General features: G+C 39.7%; 1 protein-coding gene across 2 annotated transcripts in view; it reads right to left on the bottom strand.

The window, feature by feature from the left end:
- The window catches only part of TBC1D2B (TBC1 domain family member 2B), a 37,073-nt gene that overhangs the window by 13,441 nt on the left and 6,349 nt on the right, over window positions 1-17,283 (bottom strand). For both annotated transcript variants that reach the window (XM_056346017.1, XM_056346019.1), the window contains exons 2-7: window positions 16,308-16,461; window positions 11,019-11,184; window positions 5,832-5,989; window positions 4,599-4,825; window positions 1,686-2,078; window positions 190-300 (exon numbers count right to left, since the gene is read on the bottom strand). In XM_056346017.1, the coding sequence (XP_056201992.1) occupies window positions 190-300; window positions 1,686-2,078; window positions 4,599-4,825; window positions 5,832-5,989; window positions 11,019-11,184; window positions 16,308-16,461 (1,209 nt within the window). The remainder of the gene's footprint in view (window positions 1-189; window positions 301-1,685; window positions 2,079-4,598; window positions 4,826-5,831; window positions 5,990-11,018; window positions 11,185-16,307; window positions 16,462-17,283) is intronic.

Here is a 17,283-nt window from a genome sequence, read left to right as displayed (position 1 = left end):
ACCCATTCCAAAAGATTACCTAGTCTAAGGACTAGATTTAGGGGAGATATTTTTTAAATTATTACATTTAATACACTTCAGCTATTCCATTTCCATTCCACAGTTATGCTCCCTGCGTAGCTATACAACTGAATTTTTGAGAACTGCTTTAGACATCGCCAAAATAAGAACATGCTGTGTTAGTCTGACCTTTGCCTGCCATTCTCTCTCTCTTGCTTCTGCATTTCTTCGTAGAGCAGAAAGTTCCAAAATCTCCTTATTTAAAAATTTATTCTGGGTCTTATAACCCTGAAGATTGTCCTGTTGATAAAAAAAGCAAACTGGATTTTTAATAAAAAAATCTTACAGACAGCAAATGCCTACCAGAGAAAGTATACCTTCAAATACAGAACAAGCAACTACGAATAGGACTTAGCATAAAACATACCAGGATCAAGTAAAAATATTATTTTTAGCCTTCACAAGTCAAACACACATGCCAAACACGAGCACAGACGCCCTGCACCCCCAGCAGAAGCAGCGGGCTGCCCTTGCTGCCAGGAGGCAGGCACAGCCAGGATGCGCTGGGGAGAGCACCAGCACCATGGGGCTCCCACACAAACACCTCCCAGAACCCACCGCGTGCTGTGCAGCAGCCAGAACGCTTCACATGCCAGGCAAGGAGGCGGGCAAACGCCAGGCCTCAGGTGATGTACAGCTTTGATGGCTGCCTCCACACAAACCCATAAACCCCCAGGGACAAGCTGCCTCGCCCAACCCGCGGCCCCAGCCTGGCAGTGTTGCCTCCGAAAGCTGAGGCTGCGGGAGAGGGGCATGCCAGTGCCCTCCCAGCGCTCACAGTACCCCCACGCCCCACAGCACCTACGGGCTTCAGCCTGCTTTCTGCCAAGACCATCATTTCTAGCTTCAATTCTATTTTCTAAAGCTTTGCGGGCTCACATATAGGAAACAAAATTAATGAATGCTTATACATATTTTAAGTTACTTCCTTTTATTCCAAATCCCTTGGAACGTTAAATCCATTTGGAATACAACATTTATCCAAAGGCAAGAAAGCATGTTTAGAGATAAGTGGGTAACTTCATTAACTCTTTAACTTACAAACTTCTTAAGTCTTCAAAGTCTTACAAACTTCTGAGACATTGACTGAAGTAGTTTAGAGGGGGAAAAAAAGCACATTGATAACATCTGGAGTAGCACTAGTAAGAGAGGTGCTTATATTCCTTTTTTTTTTTTCTCCTCAGAGCTTCCCTTTGCTATTCCACATGCTTTTTCCTCACTTTCAATATTAAAAAAAAAAAAATCTAAACCCAAGAAATAAGCTTTCTAGTTGTTTTCCTCCATGCCTGTATTTTCCTCTTACCCTTTCTTTTTCCTGTTCCTTTGACTACTCCTCACATCACTCCTCCTCCACACCAATGATTAAATTACTGAAAGTACTGGACACTGTACTACAGATGTACATGTACTACAGATGTACAGACCAGCTCAAAGCATAAAAGTTCTGTTTAGATTACCACATAACAAAGTTGAAAGTGTAGATTCCAAGCAGAGAAAGCCTCAGTTGATGAGTATCTTGGAGAACTGCTGTAGTGACCTCCTCAAACAGTATAGCAGACTAGAAAGTAGTTTTTATAGGGAGTAGAGATTCCCCTATCCATCAAGACAAGAGACACTGCTCTTACTTTTAGTCTGTCCAGTTCCTGTAGTTCCTTATTAGTACAGGTGGCCATGGAAGAATTTACTGCTCCGCTTTGAGAGGATGTATTGTCCTCACATTCGCTGAGTTGGCGAGACAGTTTCATGATCACTTCATCTTTAGCTTGAATAGTTTCCATCAGCATACCCAGCCGCTCATTGAGTTCTCCAACTTTACATTTCAGATTCTTTACTTCCTGCTGCAGACTGTCTTTTTCCAGATTTAACTTTTCAAGCTGGTTGTTGAGACCCAAAATCTGGTCATCTTTTTGGTGCAACAGCTCTAATTTGTCTTTGGGAACCCCTTCACAAAGGCGGCTTGCAAAATATTTATCATATTGGGAAGATCGGACCGTTTGCTGCAGAAGTCGCACAAGTTCCTGAGAATTTTAAAAAAAGTTTTATAACTTAGAATAATAACTTTTACAACATCAAGCAAAAGACAACTTTGGAATGGGTTTTGCGCCTGAATCATCAGCTTGCAGAAGACTTCATGGTGGTGTTTTAAGGAAAAAAAAAAAAAGAAACGACACAATTTCTAGCAGGTTAACACCTTACGTGACTTACATGTCTTTCCCTGAGCCAAGAATCCTGCCTAGAAAGGCTACAACAAGTTTGGGCAGAGTAGTTGACAGCTGTGGCCCAGCAGTTATTTGAAAGCTAAAAAAGGCTTACTTGTAAGAAGATAAATATAAAGAGGGCTTAAGCCCAAAAAATTAACAGGTGAACACTACAGCGTGGAAAAGGGAAAGAAAACTAATTGCTCTCTTCCCTGACAAATGCAGAGAAAATAAAAGGAAAAAAAAAAAGTACATGCTGCTTTGCTGAAAAGGAAGTCTTTGAAGGGCTGTTTAGAAAATCTTGCCACAGAATCAGCCAAATAATTAACTGGCTTGCCACAAGGGAGAAAAGGAGTTTCTGTGGTCTTTGCAAAAGAAGACAGCATTGAAGGCTCTGAAATAGAACTTTATTTTGAAAACACATTCATCTAACAATTCCACCATTCTCATCTTCTATTCCCTCACACTAAAGGACAAGTACTTTTGCTCACAGGATTGCATAGATCCTGGACAACTACAACATTTACTCGCTTCCATGAAAGCTGCATGTGTTTTGCTTGGGGAATCAGAGGTACACACGCCTAAGAACAGCTGATTTTTAAGGGAGTTACACTGTAAGTAAAACCCTACTTGATTCCTTGCTGAAACGAGATTCTACTATGACCTTGGAGAAGCAAAGGCTTTACATGCAAATAAGTCAAAGTGAAATTTAAAAGAAAAGAAATACTGGAAGAGTTTGCTTTAGCTACTACCAAAAGCTCTCTGAAAGCTAAACTACAGAGAAAAAAAATCCCACCCCACTAAAAAAAGAACATATACCCCCAAAAAAAGCTCAAAAGACAACCACCAAAAAACCCAAAACAAAAAACCAAAAAAGCATACACAGGAAGATATCCAGATCAACAATAAATGCTAAGAAAGCACGAGCAGCAGACTGCTCACTTAGAAGTCTCACTAATCCGAATTATTACCTTTGCCAGTTCCCATCTTTAGTTAATGGTTTAACCCTGTGGAAACATGGGAAGGCAAGTTCAACCCTAGTAGCATTCATAATATTTGTTAAAGCTGGGATTTTAAAAAAAAAATAATTTTTTTTTTAAATAGCTCTCTGACATTAATTAAGGGTACAAGGACAGAAATAGGAATTGTTTTTATGGAATTCCTGAGAACTTTAGTTCAATAATGTATCTGGAAGTTTACAATGACTTGGAAAGTCATAAAGCTACACCCAGAATAAGCCATAGTCTTCAGAGAGGTCTGGGAAGAAACCCTTGGATCTTGAGGAAAAGGTTTTGCTAAACTAGATTTTCTTCTTCCTTCCTTCGCTGCACTTAAAACATTTTTCAGGTATTATCTTAATGGCACCGGGCTGAACTTTTAACAATTACTGAACAGCTGGATGATTTCATGGCCATAGTTCAGTGACAAATAACCATTTTAATTATCAAAATCAACAAAACCCAGACTGGTAACATACATGCCAACAACCATTAAGTTATCAGACAATCTGAGACAACAGGGACATGCACAATAGAAGATCCTGCCTGTAAGCAGCAGCTGTGGAGCAGGTTATAATTTCCTATCTACTCCCTAAAAAGTAACTAAAGTATAAAAATCTGTCTGGTCACACGGGCTGTCAGGAAAACATCCTACTTGTATGCTGCTGGCATCGACGACAGTTCTAAATCTAGCCCAGTATGAACAGTGAAACTATCTTCAGCTGCCTAAGACGCCATTTCTCTTCTTATTAAAACAGAAGCAGCTGTGAACAGTGTTGCACTGTATCAGTGAGATTTCTCTCAGAAGCACAAATGTAGTCCCAGGAGAGGTAACACCTAAAATGGGTGTAAATATGGGGCTCAAATTCCTTCTCTGGTTTCCCTTTGATTATCTCACGCAACAGAAAACACGAATAGCAAAAGTAGCAACTCCATATAAAAACTAAAAAATATTTCTTCTTAAATTCAGTAGAAATTCTTTTAGATAAAGCCAAGATACTTAATCTTGTTATGAAGAAGGCACAAACACTCCATGAGGGCAGTACTACGTGCACAGATTCACAGTTAGGTCTACCATTTACAAAACCTGCTTGGTGAGAGAGTGAGCAAGAGAGCTAATAAACTGCGCAAATGAAAGTTTTGTGCAGGGACCTCACCTTCAACAGATGTAAAGCTTGGTCCTGCTTGCTTCAAGACTTTTTGTAAACAAAGGTTGATTTAGCACCATTATTTTATAACCACCAACCAGCTCTTAATGCAGTTAGATGGCCAGAAAGGGTAAACTCACAACCACTGGCCAGATCCATTTGCTTTTGTGCACTTTGCCTGAAGGCTTAATTACCTTTTGGCTCAAAAGATCTTTCTTTAGCTTTTCCAACTCTTCCTGCTGGCTTTGATACTTCAGTTGCAGTTCAGAGACGAGTTTGTTGCCATTACCAGAATACCACTCAGTTGGAGAAGAGTCACTGCTGTTCCGGTTTTTGCTTGATCCAATCATGTCTTTTAACGGGCGCCTTGTTTTGTGTGGAATGCGGCCAAAATCGAATGGAAAAGCTGAACTAGTCAGTCCTGCATAAAACAATTTCTTCTAGTTCAGTTCACTTAGTAAAAAGACATTCCAAAGCATTCAGATTTCCTTTTAAAAATATGCTCATTGAAATTAGACTTTAAGCAGCATTTAAACAGCCCAATATAAGAGCGGTAAACATGCCGTGTTTTCCAAGTTGCTTCCTTTGGTGGGAAAAGTAAATAGCTCAGTCTCCTCCCCTCCCAGGTAAGATTTAGCTCTTAAATTAATACTTGCGAAATAAGACATAAAAAGAACTTTACAATTCATTACAGAAAATAAAAGGTACCACGCTTAACTATACCAAAGTAAATTTTGCTTCAAATTATTAACAGCTCAGAGGTGATCAGACCAAAACATCACTGGTATCACAGCATACTGTTCTTAAGAGGCATTCAGAGTAAGGTTTCACCTCCATTTATGTAACCACGGGAGTATTCTTAGAGAGCAGGACTGTTTCTAACACACTGAATCACTTGGATGGCAGCTGAAATGCTCTTAAGGAGCTGTGAAAATCTTCACAACGTTATGCCAGACACCGGTCAAATGTGAGAACCAGTTACAATGCACAGATGACCTATCCCTGCATATGCATCCCAACTTTTTTTCCGCAGTTTCAGAAGCAAGCCAATATAACATATATATACACATACTTTAAAGGCAATTCTGCTCCAATGGGTGACACTTAGCTAAGTAATCAGAAGCCTCCACATTTCCCTTCATCCTGTAACTTTGCAACTCAAGTGACAAGACTGGAGATAATTAACATGCTCAGGGAACCTGAAACAGTGGACAACAAGGCTTTGTGCTTATTCTACGGTATCTGAATGGCAGGGAATTCCTCGCAATGTGTTTGGAGTCAAGTCTTTCAAAAGAATGCGCAGAGCTCTGAATGTGGTTTTTGAAGAAAAGATAAGCTTCCACTTACGCCCTGGAGACAGATGTCATACACTACATTACAGTGAAGAAAGTAGGGCACATGTTCCCCTTCCTTCCTCCCACTCCTACCTTTACTTCCTTCTGCCAGGTGTTTCCTCTTTTCTTCCAGGGCCATCGAGTCCTCCAAGTCTTTTGGGGTTGGATCCAGCAATTCCCACTCTTCAGTGGTATAAAATATGCTCTTGCGGTTTTCGTTATTTCCTTTTCTTAAAGAGGACATTGAATTTCTGTGAAAAAGACAACAGGAAAAGTGACTTCTCCATTTTGCATTGTTTTTATGAAGGGGTTTTCAAGACAACCACTGCAAACTAAAACTAAGCTAAAACACAGATAAAACCAATACAAATTAAAAGCTCAAATAAATTAAAGCATATCCTACTAAACAGCACCTACTATCAACAGTGCTGTGTTTCACAAATAGAACTATTTTGCTTTAACAGGATATTAATATCTAGGAGACCGCTATGGTCTTTTGTGTCATCTTCTGTTTTATTCTTGTTTTGGCAGTGGGAAAAGGACAAAACAAAACAAAATTAAGATTTGGAATCAGCTATTGTAGCTTAGAATTTTAGAATAACTGCCAAGCATTAAACAGAACAGCATGCAGTCAAAACACATCTATGTTACAGTTTTATATTCTGGATTAACATCAAACTTGGGATCACCCAGGAGACCTGCTGTAGCTGAATCGCTGATGACAGACTCCTTAGCAGTTTTTCTTTCTTAAGGCAGAACGTTGCCAATTATCTGCAGGAACATTTCAGAGGCAACCTCTAAATTCCAGCCAAATAATTCTAGAGAAGAACAGTACGTTTCATGAGCAAAATGAGATTATCCTACCCAGCCTCCCCCGCAACCATCATGCAATCAGAAATGTTTAACTCCACACTTATGTCTGTTGAGTATTAATGTAGCCCAGTACTGTAGTCTTTGTTCAAATAGAGAAGGAGATTCTACATCAAGCCATATGAATCAGTTTAATATTTTAAAGTTGGAGATATATTTAGTATCTCAGCATTTTCTACAGTCTGCATAAGATGAAGGCCCACAAGGGCGCTTTCACTCCATCAGCCGCATCTTCTCTTCTTAATCCTCAAACCTTAAGCAGAAAGTAAACCGTGTTACACCTTTAAGGCCATGTGATGATCCAACCCAGTCTTTCAGCTTCACAAGAGATTTAACATCTGATCAACGTGAACCCTAGGCTAATCGTTACGCAGTGCAAAATTCCTGTAGTCTGGTGAACTGATATGCAATCATGTACAATTTGAAAATAATCCTTAAGGTTATTAATAAAACCATTCCAACAATCAATTTGCACACTTGACAAAGATTGAATTACACTACACATTTAATCTTCTTCCAGAAAGAATCACAGTTTTGGTTGGGGGAACACTGAAGCCTCATTTCATTGTTCAGACCTTCCATTCCAATTAAATAGATCGAATTGGTTGACGACTGACAAATTTCCTAAGGCACCCAAAATTATTAAGTGTCACCTGGTAACTCTACAGCTATTCTCTGAGTAGTAGCTGAACTCTCACCATGCAACTCCATAACCACCTGTTCTGCTCTTGGTCAACTTGGTATTTAAAGCCCATCTGAACACTACCTTTTAAGGCTTGAAAAAAACCCACACAGAACAGGAAGTCAAATAAAATAACTTCTAGAAAAGCTTTTCCAAAACCTGCTGTTAGGTCCATGAATAATTATAGCTGATGCTGAATTTTGTAAAGCTTTTGCATAGAATTATTAAGGGCACTGAAGCAGCACCACTTCATTGCTTTCTATCAGACTAAAAGTAGGTAGCTGAATTTAAAAGACAGTATTTATTTTCCTAAGCACAGTGTGACAAGTACAATTGGATAAACGACACAAGACCTGACATAGGATCTAAATATATATTTTGGGTATAAGTCTTATTTTATGATTAGATAATAGGAACTTACTTTAATTGTTTCCAAGTCTATATTCTGCATAAGTAAGAGATACAAGCAGCTGACAGCATAAAGATGAAAAAAATTCCAGCCTAAGTGTCTATATACGCCACAACTAAGTACTTGAAAATAGATTTTAAAAAGCATGTTTCAACTTCAATTACTTTAAGTACACATGTGGCTTAACTCCAAGACACTCTTCACTTTTCTCCCATTATTATTTCACCACTACTACCTAGGATGCAAATGCAGTTATTTATAGCAATAACTTCTCTGTCAAACACACCATACGTGTGTTCAGGTGGAAGGGCAATGATTAAGGCACCAAACAGGTTCTTAACAAACACAAGCTGCCAGCAATGTAGAGAAAACTCTGAAGTTTTAAAAAACACCCTGAGCCATCCTCTAAGGCTGGGGTCAAAATTAGTCACAATCCAATGAGATACTGGACAGTGCGCACACATTCCCAAGGTGATCAGATCCCACCCCTCCCCTAAATTGCATAGAATTGCTAGAGAATGGAGGAAAACAATAAAACATAACAGTACTGCTCTGTGACACGTTTACTATAATAGAGTTGCTAACATTTTAGTGGGGTTTTTTTTGCAGTCAGCTTTTACGGTCATGCTACTACGTAATTTTAATTTTCCAAGATTAATAATTAGCTTTCACTGTTATGGAAATATTAACAATCTTGTCCTGGTTCCACACATAGATCCAATATAACTAACTAGACCTTCTTGTGATACACGCTCAAAGAATGCTGTTCAGCGCAGTAAGAGATCACCTGTCGCTTCTTGATCGGCAAACGAGACTGCATATGTTAAAATACAAGACTTAATGATCACTTAATGCTTTTTCACAGGAGTTCCATTCAGAATGCTCTGAGCATAAACCAAAGCTGCGTAATGAGAAAGGCTGCCATCTGAAGGACCCTTACACTGTTACTGAATAGTTTTGCTTATTAATTTGGCATCATTCATTGCAGGACTAAATGAACAAAAAATATAGGGAGTGGAAGCATGTAATAATTATTATCTTCAATACTTATGCAAAGTCAGTCCAAATTAAGATGATACATGCCCTACCCCTCTCTGGAGCAGCTGACGATAGCCATCAGAAGGAAAATTCACTTGTCCCTAACCAAACCTATGCTGAAGAAAATCCACCTTTCTCGTAAAAACTGCTACAGACTCAAGTCTCAGAGCAAATTTACCTTACTAGATACAGGAACCTAGGTGCTCTTGACCTGCTAGCTCAAAATGGGCAGGAGTAATGCTAGTCCATAGCTTTTAAGAAATGTCACTGCAAGGCCTATGCTAATATGAATAAATTTGTCAGAGGTTCTAGCATATTACCACACAGCTAAATAGCTTCTTGACAAGGTTGTCAGGCTCTTACCTCAATGACAGAATATGTGGCCAGAGGTAGTACACAACTGTACACATTACACACACTTCAGATTTTAGCTGCCAGCTCAGTAAATTCTCTGCAAAATGACTTTTCAAAAGCTCAGAAGAGGATGTTGGAGCACAACAAGCAATTCTGAAAAAGACACTGTTTCCCACTGGTATCAGCTTGCAGGGGGGAATGTCTGCTTTAAAATTTAGTGCACATGGGGGCACTAAAGCACTCCATATAAAAAAAAATAAACAAAAACCTAACACAGAATTAAAAAAAAAATAATCTGTTAGCAGATACAACAAACGTTATTTTCCCAGGAAGGTTTTCAGACAGATGAACCACTGCAGTTGAATATCTTCAGAAAGAGTGGAATGGTGAAGGCTGGCATTCAGCCTGAAAGATTCAGTGTGGAATTTTCTTAAATGTTTATTCCCAGAGATCTGCAAGGACTCCAGGCCATTAGGAAGATGGCCTTTCTTGTATGGGCTAACTCCTGAATACCGTGCTACAGTATCTGCTGGCCACTGTCACCAGCAACCCCTCCCTCCAAGCAAAAGTGCTTCCCAACCCACAACTCCACTGTGGCCTTTCTGCTCAGTTACAAAGAAACATTAACACATCAACCCAGCAACACCGAGCAGCTTACCCTGACACTGCACTTGGACCTAGACTTTCCCACAGCGTTATCATCTGCAATTCAGAAAAAAAGCTAACAAAAAATCCAGAAAAAAAGTTTAAAAAGCCAGAAACATCATTTCAAGTATACAGGAATTTACCTAACAGAAACTGGTTTATATTATTTTCCTTCTATTATGACCAAATTTTAGTTCTACCAAAGCAAAGTGGCTATGCAAAGCCAAGAAACGATACAAGGCTACAGTTTAAACAGGACATGTAGTAACAGGATTTGCATATTTCCCAACCCAGCCATAAACCATCTTTCCTATAACTTAAATGGTCTACACAGTAGTCTTAAGAAAAAAAAAAGAACACAACCAAAGAAAACCCCCGAACCAACACCACTTCGAAACCCGTTGGAACTCTGTGTTTAATAGGAAAGCTTTAAAAAGAATCTGTTTAGCTCAGCACTGCTGATGAAAGTGAACAACATTAGACCACATCCCTCTTGGGCTGCGAGTTAAGTTAACCAAGGCTACAGCTCTGCTTTGTGAATTGCTCCGCAGCAGCACTATCATATCCCTTGAGTAGAAGCGGAAGATCCATCTATGGAGGCAGACCAAAGTCTAAAAACATCTACAAAGAAACTGTAACATGAGAGCTGAAAATCAGTAGGACTGCTTTCCTTAAAGCAATTAATACTAAGGAGTAAACCCATTAAGACTGAGGGGATAAGTTGTGGTTTTGCTGTTGTTCAGAAGGGGTCTGCCTCATTGTTGCTCAGGAATTCAAAACTACATCAGTTTCAAATCTGTGCCATGTACTTTTATTTTTTTAAAAGAAAAAATGAAGAATGGTTATATTGTTTTGATTTTCATCACTAAAAATATTTCATAAGCACTAAATACTATGACTGCTACAATGCTACCAATTAGCAGCTCCATTACACAATGAGGGATAAAAAGTAATACTAGCTGAGCATAAAACTCCCAGCTCCCTGCTTGGGTTCAGAGGGCAAAGCCACCACCAGAAGTTCTTTACAGGTCTAGAGTCCCCCTTTCAGGTATCAGTAATGCTACACAATGACATTCAGCTATGCCTTTCAAATAAATAATTAGAATTTTTTTTTAAAAAAAGTTACACTTTAAGAGATACAGTCCAGTATACTGATCCACCCCATCACCCTCATTTCTTCTAAAAAGCTCCACCTACACACATCTTTCAGTAGGAAACAGATTCTATTCTGCCAGCTACTATCAATCTCACAATAACTCTTTCTTCCATGTTCCCAACTTACTTGATTTCGGTACTCCATTGTTTAAGCGAGAAATTGAGGGCACTCGGTTGGACTGGTGCAGGTTGGGAAGCTGCTTGTTCTCCCACCAGGTCTGTAGGAGAAGTCTCCACAGCTAGAATATTTCTAGCTCTCTCTGCTGAAGCATTTTGACTTAGGACACTCAAATCTATGTTAAAAAACAAAACACACACACAAAAAAACCACACACGCACCAGAGACAAAGAGAGAAAGAAAAATAGGTAAAACTTTCAGTAAGTATAAGAATAGTAGCTATATGAAGTCACATAGTACTAAGACTGCTAGTAACGTAGTTAGGGTTTTATTTTAAATTGCAACATAATTTTATTAAATGCTTTTTTCAAAAGAACTTTAAAAATAGCACAGTTTTCCTCAGTGAGCTTTCACTGTAGCCACATACTTCTGATAACAGGCCTTGTGTGATGCTCATGAAGTATTATTTCACGAGTGATTTACAATCAATTAGCCAATACTGATTCATCTAGCTTAAGCAGCTATAAAGCCATATAAATTAAGATAGATGAATAATATTAATCCACAAAACCCCTTTGTAAAACAAGCTCAGGTCTATCAGAACTCCTAATTCAGGAACAGTGTCACAAGAACACCGTGACACAGCTTTCAGGCTGTGCTTCATCCTACAAGTGACACTGCTGCCGCAAGTCAGTGAGCTTTAACAGGCCTGAGCCAGCGCTGTGCACACCCAGCCCGCGTCCCCGGAGCCAAGAACATTGGGGCGGGCGCCGCAGGCCCACCGGCACGGGGGCACCGGCTCAGACAGGACTTAGCAGCTCTGGTTAAGCTGAACACAGCTGTACCTGAACCCACCAGCCCAACCCCTGCGCACCTCGGCCACGCTGCAGGTCCGGGACAGAGCCATGGGGACGTGCAGCCCCGGCCTGGCACTGCACACATGCCAGCACACTCACAGCCTTTGAACAGCTCCACAGGAACCTGCCAGAAACCCGCACTACCCCTCAGCCAGAGCTAAATGTCCAGAGGATCCCAGCTGATCCAACAGAGCTCACCAGGCCTCCAACATACCACTGTCCAAGACATGCTGTAGGATCTGTAGTGCAATGTTACCTCAGCATTCCCGTTATCCTGGATAGCTTGCTTTCTCCCTCACCCCTCCTCCAGCAGGCAGAGGGAATAGGAAACACGGAGTACGGAATACACTATGAATAGCAAAAGCACTGTAGAGAAGCCTGAAGTGGTTCATGGGCTTCTACAAACCCTCTGAACAGGCAAGTTAAAAACAAGCTCAAATGTAATTTTCAGACTCTTCTCCATACCATTCACAAAGTACAGAGTAAATTAAAAAAAAATGTTGAGGACACTGATGCTTGATTCAGCAGTTACATTAGAAAGTAACACACTGGATGGGCTTCTGACTTAATTCTCTGCATGAAGGGAAAAATCCTGGGAAATCACAATACCCTGTTTTATCACTGGTGAACCTTCCAGTCATTGTTCTGAGGATCACTTGGCACTAGCAGCCAGACCATCCCTAAGCAAGCTCTACCTCCCAGTTACTCAGCAGCTGGTTACTTTTATTTAGCCCATATTGAAAGTTAGAGGTAAAGACAGAACATTTTGTGATACAGAATATCAAATATAAAAAACATCATTGATACTACAAATCTATCAAACCCTTGAAAAATGGTATCTGAAAGAGAAGTGTATCATGTCATCTTCCAAATACAGGTATAAATTACACTGTCTTGATTTATTTCATGAACAGTGCTGATAGAAACTTCTTCAGTGCCTTATGAGCCCAACTAAATTCCAAATTCTTTTGGACCTTGACTGCTTGAGCAGAACAAAATTCACCTAAGTTAGATAAAACTAACTTTTGATCATGTTCACTGTCTAATAAAGGGGAAGGATAATAAACAGGTTTCCACAAAAGAAAAACAAACCACAAAACACCAAACCAAAAAATGAACCACCCCGAAAAAAGAACAAACCAATCCCTGTGCCAAACAACACGTGGGCACCTAACCCCAAGTTGGAATACTAACATTCCGCTTTTGTACTTACAGCTTGTTTCCTCTTCTACCCGTATGATTTGACAGGACTACAGAGTCTCTTTATAGTATGGTCCAGGTAAATTAATTGCTCAAGAGCTGAATTTGTAATAAATGCATTTCCTCCAGCAGGCGTGCTTATCAGTCTGGCCGAATTTTCTGACTTCCTGAGGTTGCTCGTTGTACGTGAAACGCCACTTAGACCAGCCAGCTGACTGGTTAGAGGTACAGACTATGCAGCAGATACAGCACAGCAATATAATGTGGTTGCTAATGCAACCACCACAAAAAAATTACCTTGTTTTTCAACTTACTTCAAACCAATCTCATAAATACATCATATACCATTTTTTATTAATGCAAATTAAGAGCTGAGGAATAGCATAACTAAGAACTGAAATCATAAAAACTACATTAACATTCAATCAATTCCAAGAAAAAAAAAAATCCCATATGCTATGAAGAATGAATCATTTATTTGACTTCCACAGTAGTAAGGCAGCTTCATGACAAATCTTACAGATTCATTTTTGTAACATCGGCTTTCCCACAACCCACTTGAAAAAGTATTTGAGAGTATTTTTCACTACCTTGAATATTCTTAAAAACTTGTCAAGCCTGATCCAAAAAGCAGTACCTTAGCTTTACCTATATTCCAGTTAGTCCAGATTTCTAAACTGGGGCTGCGGAAACACCACAGGGGGACAGGACAAAACAGGCAAGACTACAGTGAGCAATTTTGGTTCTAGACTGAAGACAGACTGCTTGCCCATTTAAAACACTAGTGGTAGCATCTGTACTCAAGCACTAAAGCAAAAGAAACCAATTTCTATGCTCCAGTATAAAGCACATCATTGAATGTGTATTTACTGGGGGTGGGGTGGGGGGTGTGACACAACAAACCAAACCAAAAACAAGACACATGTTGTAGTCATCAACATGGAATCAGAGCCTTAACAGCCCCACAACTCTACAGGAAACTTTTGGAGTACTTATTTAAAAATGAAGAAACAATCAATCACTCTGGGTCTTCACTCTTTTTCCCCAGAAGAAATCCCAACACTTCAGTTTATGGTAAAGTCATTATCGTGACTTGTCCTCAAAAATGAGATACTCTAGATGCAGTTTCAAGTTATACATAATGCAGTTTAACTGCAGGCTGCCCCTTAAATGGATGGGTCTACTCAGCCCATGCAATTTATCTTGACATTCCTTGCTCTGGGTTTAATAATAATTGAATATTTTTTACAATTTACACAAATTGGTTCAGCTTGCTGATCTGCAAACCCCCCAGTGATTTAAAAGAAAGGAAAATATCCGATCAGTCATCTAAAGTGACTGGATTACAACTGCTAGATGCAAAACAGGAGTGAGGGAACAGTACCTACGCAGACCGCAGTGACAGCGGGTTAATTTTACATTGTTCCTACGCTCTGAGGGAAGCAGCACAAACACGAAAGAACAGAGACTTGGGGCCAAGTTACATATTGCGGTTGGTCTGATCCAACAACCTGCTGCCAAGAGGGCGGTCCTGCCTGCTCCTTTACACTGCCTTCCTGTATGTAGCTGCTCTGCCTCATTATTGCTATGACTTGTTCCCTCCATTCCTTCCATCAGTTCTGGAAGTCACCTGACTGCACGGTAAATATATTCCGCTCATTAATCTAGCCGAAAAAAAAATTCACCTTCCTTTCTGGCTAACTTTTGACCTCAACGAACTCAACACAGGGTCAGACAAACACCACAAAATGCAAAAAGGTGGACTACATAGCAGGGAGTGAGAGGCTGAAGGTAGGAAGGCCAATGTTTGAAAGAGCAAAAGCCTGCTGCCCTTTCCAACGCCTGCAAGCCGTTACATCTTTGTACACAGACACATACATTCTTGCTGCATATAGCTTAACAAGCTGCTAACCAGGCTGTCTGCTGCCAGAAAGGTGGTGCCAAACCACCCCACTTCACGTTACCAACAACTCTCGCAGGCTGATGCTGGTACTCACCTGCCCCTACAGCAAACCACATCAGGAAGCTACCCTGGCCAAAAACCAACCTGGAGAAAAACTTGTTTCCTGCTGGCTGCACTCCCTGCGCTAGTGTAAGGAAGGATGAGATTAGCACCAGTGCTACGTCAAGGGAGAAAGCTGGGCATTTCCTTAATTAGTGACTAGCTGTTAGACTGGGATAGCTGAAACATCAAGCTGAGCCCCTATGAAAACACGTACTCTGAAGCCAGCTGCGGTTGAGCAAGCAGCTACAAGCAGACTGCTCTCAAATTAAAGCAGTAAACTGGGTTAGAGGACAATACTGCAGCATGGGACCTGAACCAGGGGAGGGGCGAGAAGGGTGGGGAAGACAACAGCTTAACATTTCTGGTTTTACAGTATAAGCAAATTGAAATGAACAAAATATAAAATCTGTTGATGAAATATGTCTGACCTCAAGACTCTGTTTAAACCCAAGAGAGTTTTACTAATGTCTAACTTGGCACAGAACAGGATTTTACTCAGTCTTATTTATGGGTAACAAAAATAAGAAGCAATCCATTTCTGTAATGATTCAGGAATAAAACAATTCAGAAGTGCTCAACCAGTGTTATTTGCAGAATACAAGGTAATTCTGCAAAAATGCAGAGCAAGTTTGCACGATACAGTGACACATTTTTATAAAACTCTTGATGTCAGTCTAAACTTACATTTTGCTTGACTACAGATTATTACTGAGACTGAATTTCACTTCTGTAGTATCAGTGCAAAATGTCTTCCCATTTTAAAAGACAGGAAATTTTCAGTCAGATAGATTCACCACACCATACTTTTTTGGGAACAAGGTGTGGTAATTCAGAATGCAAAATACACCTGTTCCCATTAAAAACTCGTTTACATCTCAGGATACTTAACACAGTAAGCTTTTAAGATACTGCAACTACTGAAAGACAACGATCTAACCTAAACTGTACTTTGCAACTTAATGAAACTTAGTCATAAGACTACTTCATTTTACTTCATTTCTAAAAATCTGTTTTTAAAGAAACCAACAGGTTTCATAAGACATGAAATCACACATAAAATTACACTTACGTTAAATAATCTTAGCATCATTAACATACACAAAGTTTACAGAGTTACTTGATAACAAGTGACAAAAGCTTCCTAAGACTGTTCTCTACCCCAGTGCTATGCTTGTACTGATTAACTGACACTGAACAGAAACATGCATTCTGATTATACTTAATTTTTCAACGTACCAGGGTTGTCTTTGGCAACAAGACCTTTGGAAAAATCACTTGGTGTAGGGGAAGTTCTGCTGTCCCTTTTTGCTGCGTCAAGGTTGTTACAATACTCCCACCTCTTCTGTTGAAGTTCTTGAAGCCAGTATGTCATATCCTGACGAGTTGCAGCCTACAACACAAAGAACCAGAGCGCTGACAAGATCACTGCAAGTCTTTGGTATATGAATACAGTAATTCCAAGTGCAATAAAAAACCCAAACCAGATAATTAGCAAACCAGCAAGGTATCATCACCCCAAACCAGCATGATTCAAAATAACCACCAACGTACTAGGTGCACCTTGTGCAAACATAACATCCCTTACTTTCATGCCAAATCCATTTTCCATTAGAAGTAGTCCCACTTTTTTTTCCTCTGGTTTTATACTCAAACGTAAGAAAATACAGTAGTATCATCTTGTAATTTTACACAGTGTTATTTAAATATATAACTACAAATCTACATTATGAAAAAAAAAGTCACACACACACTCAGTAAGATTCCCATTTTCTTTTTTTTTTACTTGCTTTACTACCAGCAGAAACCAACAAATTAATTAGGCACTGTAATGCCTCCTACATTAATGACTAAATCTACATACTGTTATTACTCGATGATCCCACGAGCTAACTAACTTCTACAGAAAGGTCATATTTAACACCAAAAAGCCTAACAAGAATATTTAATCTACAAGCCTACAGTTGTTAGCATAAATAGGTAATAAGTGAGCTAGAACTCAAACCCATCTTTAAGCTTCAGTAAGAACCACAGCTGTAAGAGTCATTTCAAAGTGTGTCAAATGACAACCTACAAGTATCAACAAGAGAGTAAGTGATGGTAACTGACACTGCAGGTGCTCACTTGGAAAAGTCATTTTTATTCCAATATACACTCTCAGCTGCCACTCTAGAACAAGCAGCTGACACCACCTGATACTAGCATGTTCACCGTA

This window comes from Falco biarmicus, chromosome 7 (assembly GCF_023638135.1).
Source record: "Falco biarmicus isolate bFalBia1 chromosome 7, bFalBia1.pri, whole genome shotgun sequence".
NCBI classification, from domain to species: Eukaryota; Metazoa; Chordata; class Aves; order Falconiformes; family Falconidae; genus Falco; species Falco biarmicus.
This window is presented reverse-complemented; position numbering and strand designations above follow the sequence as displayed.